Source organism: Etheostoma spectabile, chromosome 21, assembly GCF_008692095.1.
Source record: "Etheostoma spectabile isolate EspeVRDwgs_2016 chromosome 21, UIUC_Espe_1.0, whole genome shotgun sequence".
Taxonomy (NCBI): domain Eukaryota; kingdom Metazoa; phylum Chordata; class Actinopteri; order Perciformes; family Percidae; genus Etheostoma; species Etheostoma spectabile.
In genome coordinates this window covers 11,881,952-11,889,732 of record NC_045753.1, presented here as the reverse complement: position 1 = coordinate 11,889,732, position 7,781 = coordinate 11,881,952, and the positions used below count along the sequence as shown (strand labels likewise).

At 39.8% G+C, this 7,781-nt stretch overlaps 1 protein-coding gene across 1 annotated transcript in view; it reads left to right on the top strand.

The window, feature by feature from the left end:
* Positions 1 to 3,237: 3,237 nt before the first annotated feature.
* dusp3a (dual specificity phosphatase 3a) overlaps positions 3,238 to 7,781 on the top strand; it is a 19,741-nt gene continuing 15,197 nt past the window's right edge. The window contains exon 1 of the mRNA XM_032502020.1: positions 3,238 to 3,588. Within this exon, the coding sequence (XP_032357911.1) occupies positions 3,392 to 3,588 (197 nt within the window). The 5' untranslated portion in view covers positions 3,238 to 3,391. The remainder of the gene's footprint in view (positions 3,589 to 7,781) is intronic.

Sequence of the window (7,781 nt, the reverse complement as noted above, 5' to 3'; positions counted from 1 at the left end):
CACACACACACACACACTAACACACACTAACACACGCATGCACGTACCAGTACACGCACAAGGACACGCACACACACGCACACAATGCACAACAGGGAGCTCAAATTTTGTTCCACAAGATCTGTTGTTGCCATGGTATTGCACTGCATCTCCTTACATTGCCATGGAAACACAAAAATGATGACTGGCATGGGGCTTTAAGTGAAGTGGGTCAAGAGCATCAGTCAAGTCGAACCAAATTCATGTGTATCACATAAAACGTCGCAGCGGGATTTACACCCCGCCAACAGCAAACAGCTAACCCGAGCGACCCAGTCATCTAGAAGACAATCACATAAAATCCTTCATCACACACGGGAAAAAGAGGCTCATATAGTCCGTGAAGTGCCATCTATCTAGTTGATCAAATCACTTTTAAACACTTTTAAACACCGGGGGAAATAGTTCTCGATTTCTCGATAACTTACATGCACTTCTGCAAACTGTGATCTGATGCAGAAATCAAAAGACATTCACTTTATACACAGCTGATAGAAAATGATGCTTACTTTACACAGCATTTAAAAAAAAGTTGACATTTATTCTCCAGTCGAAGTAAAACCAAGTTTGTAGAAAATAATATCCATCTACTGTAGCTCAGCGTACATTCTTTCAGGAAGACCTAACTATTAATGGATGCACTCCTAAATCAATTCAGCTGTTATCCTAATGACTGTACATTTTATCATGCGGTGTATGACTGTCGCTTGTCTGCAACTAGTCTCTCCTGACTGAAATGTATCTCAGCGTGAATCCTCTCAGGAAGACCTCACTGCTAATCACTGCTCTGCCCGACTCCAATCAGCTGGTGGAGGCGTTCACCTGCCTGCTAAACCAATCAGAATGGTTACACAATGGCAAGGGCCAATCACAGAGTCACAACCCTGCTTTAAATACTTGTTTCTCCCTCTGCTATTCAGCTGTCCTTGCAGGTGAAGAGTGCAATCCTCCACCCCCCATCCCCCCCTTCCACCTCCAGTCATCTCCTCCAGCTGACCGGTCCGGAGCCTCCTTCGGTCTGGTCTTCGGGCTCCTTCGTCCCTACCACCGGTGTCTAGATCCCATCGGGGGGGTCTGATGGTTTTCTACCCCTATATATAGATATACAAAAGATTCGTATAGCGATGGAGTCTAATCGCCAAAGACTTTGTACATCTTATTTGAGCTGTGCAATGAACCTCATTTGCATATCTGCAAACATGTCTCTCCTGATGGAAATATGATGAGATGGAATCCTAATAGTCAGCGGTCTTCAGCAAACATTAGTTCACAAGTCATTTTTGCAAGATGAGCTCAAGCTGTTGCGGGCCACTGAAAATAACTGAATGCACCTGAGTTGTTGAACATATTTTGTAAACTTCTCATTCAGCTGTCACTCCCTAAAAGGGAATTTAAGCCCTCTGTTGTATGACAAGTTAAATACACCTCAGTGTGATTATTGTTCATTTACTACTTATTTTTCACTGTGTCTATGTCATAAATATTGTACATTCACTTTTCCTCCTAAAATGAGTTTCACATGTTAAATTGTGGTGTTGGTGTGTTGATTTGATGGACATGCGGCTCCATCTTGTGGTTGTAAATACAACAGTAACGCATGCTGGTTGAGCACTATCAGTTTTAGTCAACATTAATTCACAACATTAAGACCATATCCAACTGTAATATGTCCTCAGATGTGTCAATATTACTGTAATAAATCAGTTTAATCAGATGCACACGTTCTGAAATTTCACATAAATGTCATCTGTTTTTAGATTTGCAGTATTACCATCTCAGGGTACAGTGACATCACCACCATGAGGCTGAATACATTTCCTACTGAAGCTGACAACTAGGGGCGGACATTGGAGGCACATCCATCAAGTGTGTGAAAGTGTGAAATATGTTCATTAAGAGTTAGAAATTATTTACTCCAGCTGTAAAACAAACCAAGAAAATTTCAGGTGTAGGCCTGCTGTTCTTCACCTTTTTAATCTTTTTTTTCTTCTTTTGTCTCATGATTTTCTTGTCATATATTCTTTGATTTCCTTATCCTGACTTTGTTACACTTGATATATACATAAACATATATAGTATATATATTTATGCATGATTGATTTTATTTGAGGAGAGCTAATACAATTAGTTTATTATTGACCTGAGCTTTTCAAAGTTCAAGGCAACAAGTACCCACAACTGAGTGTTTCAGTTCTGCTCCGGCACAACCAACGTTCTCAGTATTAAGATACAAAACATATAGGCTACATACTTGTTGTGGGCCCAGCGTAAAAACCTTCCAAACTGTTCTCATATCTGCACATATTTCCCTCAAACAGCTGATCTGTGAAGCAAGGACTTATGGGTAAGCTACTCATGATAGGTTACCTATTTTGTTATGAAACCTAATTTTAGGATGTTACGAGCCGCACTTGAAGGCAGCATGCTACCCTCTATTGTTACTACTGTCCTCCTCGGGTCCAGCTCCCGTCTCCTGAGTGTCTGACTGCCGATGGGGTGTGTCTGCTGGAGATAGTGGAGGAGACAGGCAGCTGCGTCCAGTGAGCCACAATCTAACGGAATCGAACCGGAAGTTGTACGATTTAGTGTTTAAAATAAAAGCTTCTGTCATTTATTTTTTTCAAATGGGCAATAAAGAAAAACTGACTGAGTATATTGTAATGAGATGAAAAAATGAATTGTAAGAAATTACAAAATGGCCCCTTTCAGAATCGTATATTTTACATTACAGGATTATAATCAGTGGTTTATTTATATGCCACTTTAATGTTGAACAGATGGGGTGTAATTCAACTACTTTACATACTGCTTGATAACTTTAACTAATAATTGTATCATACATGATTAGTTGATTTGTAAATCTAAATTAAATCTAAATCTGTAAGTAACTAAAGTTGAAAAATATTTTAGTGACGTAAAAGCCTATACATTTGCATAAAATGGAAAAGTATCCCACAAGTAGCTCTACCTTAAAATTGTAGCCTATATGAGTAAATTTCGACTACTCAGTTTCACTACTGGCAATACGGCTAATGGGGTGTTATGATTGTATCCAACTTCATTGCTTTTATTCACGCCTTTATTAACACATTCATTTAGAGCATTTCAAAATGTGTTTATTTTGAAAGTCTTTGACCGGAACTACCTATTACAACTCCGTCGTACTTGACATTAATAGGAGAAACTGTTAAAAAAAAAAAAAAAAAAAAAAAAACGTTCCCGCCTCATCATCAGACAAGTGGACAACAAGGCAGCTCGCGCACGACTCACTTGCGAATGTAAAATGCAGATGAATGCACGAGTCTGGAGCTGGCTGTTATCTAACGTTAGTTAGGAGGGGAAAAGAAGAGCCATGAAGAAACACCTGAGTCCTGCAAAACAGCAGCAGCAGAAGCAGCAGCAACCACCGGCGGATGCCCCGGCTCCGGGCGGCGAGGTTAACGTCACCTACCAACAACTCAACGAGCTCCTGACAAACGGCAGCGGGTTCTACAGCTTACCGACACAACACTTCAACGAGGTCTTCCCCCGAATATACATCGGTAACGCGTGAGTCATTCATCATTTTTTTCATTATGCTGTCGCGCTGACGGTTTGACTCAAGACAGGTAAGGATGTATGTGTTTAGGCGCTCGCGCCCCATCCACCGACCAGACGCCACAGTGGCAACAGTGTCGCATGTCCAGGCTAGCATGACACAAGCCGTTGCTTTGATGTCTTCCATTATCATCATGGAGGAGGCGACAGCCTGTTGTTGTCGTCAACAAATTGGCTTGTTCTCGAAATTTCAGCAGCGGGAATGTGCCTCAGCAGCCAGACAGGTGGACAGTGTAACATAATAATAGCCTAATAATAGTATTTTGGAGGCATAAACGTGTTTCCCTTTAATTCATATAGGCTACACACGCCTGGATTCACATATGAAGGACGGTCACGAAGACCCCCTTTACTCAATGAATCCCTCCATCATTAGTAGCCCTTTACTGCCATGTATCACGTCTTCATCGAGCCGTTCCCAAATAAATATTCTAAGTGCCAAGTATCAAAACCCATTTATGATAGTGTAAGTTTTTGCAAAGAAAAAAATAGGTTATGTCTTTCCGATAACGTGAATAACTTGTGTAGAGATAAAAACCTGTTGTGATGCCACCCAGACCTGAATCATCATTTACTGAGAGTAGATAGCACAAGAAATGCCATTCTCTTATTTAAGAGAGGAAACAGTCACTCGATTTACTCGATTAGTCTATCAACAGAAAACTCATTTGCAAATATTTTGATAATTGGTTAATAGATTGAGCTATTACTTTTGAGCAAAAGTGTCAGAAAAACAGTCAACACAATTTCCTTTGCCAGCAATCCAAAACCCAAAAATATTCCTATCTCATAAAACAATAGAAAACATAAAGTACACATTTCTTAGTGCATTATGTTGCCATGAGACAAATAACTAGCTGGTGTGGAATTTAATACCAATACCTGTATCAAGCAGTGAAAGGTGCTGAGCACACAAACACATGCATACATTGTATAGCCTACATTATGTATTTGTATATTAAACATGGCAGAGGAACCATAAATCCATGGTTGTTGGTTGACTGGATGCTATTGGCTTTGTAATGAACATGCCAACTCTTCAAGAATTTACAGCTCGGTGTTCCAGTAAAACCAGTTGTGTTTGCACAGATATGTACAGATTGTGTATGAGATGTATTATGTGCAAATACATGTACACCGCATTGCTCAGTTTTGTCATTAGAAGCTGATATGCAGATCATGGCAGTCACAATTGATGGTTATTGTTTGTAATCTGTACTTTGATAATGAATAAGCATAATGAAAAGTTGTCATGTTTTGAGCCTTTGTGTGTGAGATTCTTACACTCGTTTAATTATATGATCTATATACGTATAGCCCGACCAATACTGTTTTTTTATTTGGTATATATCGGCCAATTGTTTTATGTTCAAAGTAGCACTTTATTACTCCCTCAAATAAAGCTGAGCGATATGGAGAAAAATCAAATATCACAATATTTTTGACCAAATACCTCAATATCAATAATTTAGGGTTGACAATTGGTGCTTTCACAAAATATGCACACAATGATATTTTTCATAAATAATCATCAGTTAGGCTGATATAATGACTATGTGGGTAAATGCCAATAATAGAAGAGCTAGAACGGTCTGGTGTGTTCAGAAAATGACATCACTCTACTGTAATGCAGCCGTAAAACCAGGGAAAGACGACACTTTATGTTGTTATATCAGGATATTACGACATTCCAAAATTTCAGACGATATCTAGCCTCATATATCGCAATAATGTAGATATGTTGCCCAGCCCTTCCCTCAATGGGGAAAATCCATCCAACTTTTACACTCTGTTGTTTTTACATTAAATACATTCACACACAGGATCCATAGACATGCAGTAATGGAGAGGTGCCTTCCTCAAGGACACCTTGGCAGTGCCCAAGAGGTGAACTGGCACCTCTCCTGCTACCTGCCCAAAACATCTCAATCGCCCCCTGATGGCTGTCTGCAGTTTAGATCATGGACCCCGCCCCCTCCGTGTTAGCAGATGGGACATGAGCCGAACTAAAAAAATCAAAGTACACGTCATATAATTTTCTCCCAAAAATGGTCTATATCATTTAAGGTAGTTCAGTTGTTTTGTTTTTATTAGTTTTTTGGTGCTATTAAAACGAGTTGAAACATCATAATTGACAGCTGGGACGGACTCGCAAATGATCGGATCGGTGTATAGGCGGGACTTTTATACCGCGGCTCCACCGCCCGATCACTGCTGCGCAGACTCTGGATCCAAAATTCCAAAATGGCAGTGTTCATATCCAAGATATTTTGGCTTCACTTTTTGTACAGTGGGAGTGTTGCTACCCGATGTGAGCCGAGTGCAGATGTGAGTTGCGCATGCTCAGATTTAAACGGTTTACGGCATAACGTGTCATACTGAAATTTGTGAAATCCATAATAATAAACTTTTCTCATAACTAACAACGCCATTCAAGTGACAGCGTTTGTTGTTTGATTGCTAACTTGTAGCCAGCAGTGAACCAACTTCGTCATGTAGGTCCATTCTATTGACATTACAGAAGTCTCTCAGAAATTTTTTGTTGGATCTTGTAGCCTACTCGTTGCAAAGGGATGCATGCGTGACTCACATCTGCACTCGACTCACATTGGGTAGTGACAGGGAGGACGTGGAGATGCGTCGTCCATCTTTATGCAGAATCTGTGGTATTTTTACACAACGTGGGGAAAGAAACCCCAAAATATAGTAGATGAGCCATCTCTAATATCAAAAATACAGAAAACAATTTCTCATCCTCTGCAAGCAAATAAATCTAAAAAGATCCCAGATATTAGAAATCATGTTTAGGTTTCGGGTGTCAAATTTGTCGGAACAGCCAGCGAGGAATAAAAACAGTTCCAGGAAATATCTTTTGCTGTGCTGTAATGTAATATAAGCTTTTACAGAGCAGCTCTTAATCTCACTCTTATGGATTTGTGATGGAGAACGGATTCAGGGATGCCCCTGAGAAACAGAGTGTCTCTGTGTAGCCCATCATTTGGCTCCAGTCACTGCCAAGAGAGTGGTGGAGGAATACAAGCACATTACTGTACCTCAGTGCTACAACAAAATCAATCTGAATATGCCAGTGTGCCCGGGCCAAGTCTGCAAACAAAGTGCTGGCAGTCGTGTGCAGCTGAAGCTGATCAGACAGTGCTGTGGGTTTAAAGAGAGACTCTAATGTGCTTTGAGGAAGAGATTTTAATTTCGGATGAGTAAATTGTGTTCTTTCATAAACATCCAAAGAAGCATTTCCTTTACTCTCTTTTATCAATGATCATGTTCAGTATGGTGGGGTACTGACTTGATTTTTTATTTTATTTTTTACCATTAAAGCACATCATAGGCAGTCCACACAAGTGGAAAGCGCAGTGGATTGTAATGTGTGATATTACAAATGTTTCAGGCAGGGCGAGGTGGTATTGATTGTTGATGAAAGCCTGCACCTTGTCTGCTATGTCCACCACTGGGAACCACTAGGCCTTTAGGCTGATGTATCCTGTTTATTAGTTGTACCTTGTTACAATTATGTAGCTGGCCGGCAAACATCGATTAGACAGACTTAAATTAGAAAAAGAAGCTGTGTCCTTGAAAATATTCATTAATGTCTCGTCTCACGGGATCCCACCCATAGGGAAATGGTGCTGTGACCTATTTGAGGTTACGATCTATACTTTAAAGCAACAACCGGGACATTATTAAATACAGGATTGTTCTTCTGGCACTCATGAAAATAAATTATAGCTTAGTTAATAAAAGTTCCAATTAGAATATGTAACCTATGATGTTTAGGTATTCGGTATCGCTCCTTCACTTTTTATATATTAGACTCTCAATAGTGAGCAGTAAATTGAGATTTTGGAGATGTAATCATATTTATTTTGTGTCACTACTGACAGCTGTAGAGGTGCTCACAGCAGTGACTCACATCTATAAAATGCAGAACGTTGCTTTGTGGGATTGTTGATGGCACTATATTCAGTAAAGTAAAATGACACACCTTAAATATAGTGCACTATACTGTATATTAAATAAAGGGATTTCAGACACAGTTTAACTCTCAGGTGTGGTTTCATGGGATTTAATTGGCAGTAGTCTGGCAATATGAGCAAAAAACCCTCAGCTGTCATCTCATTTTGATTCAC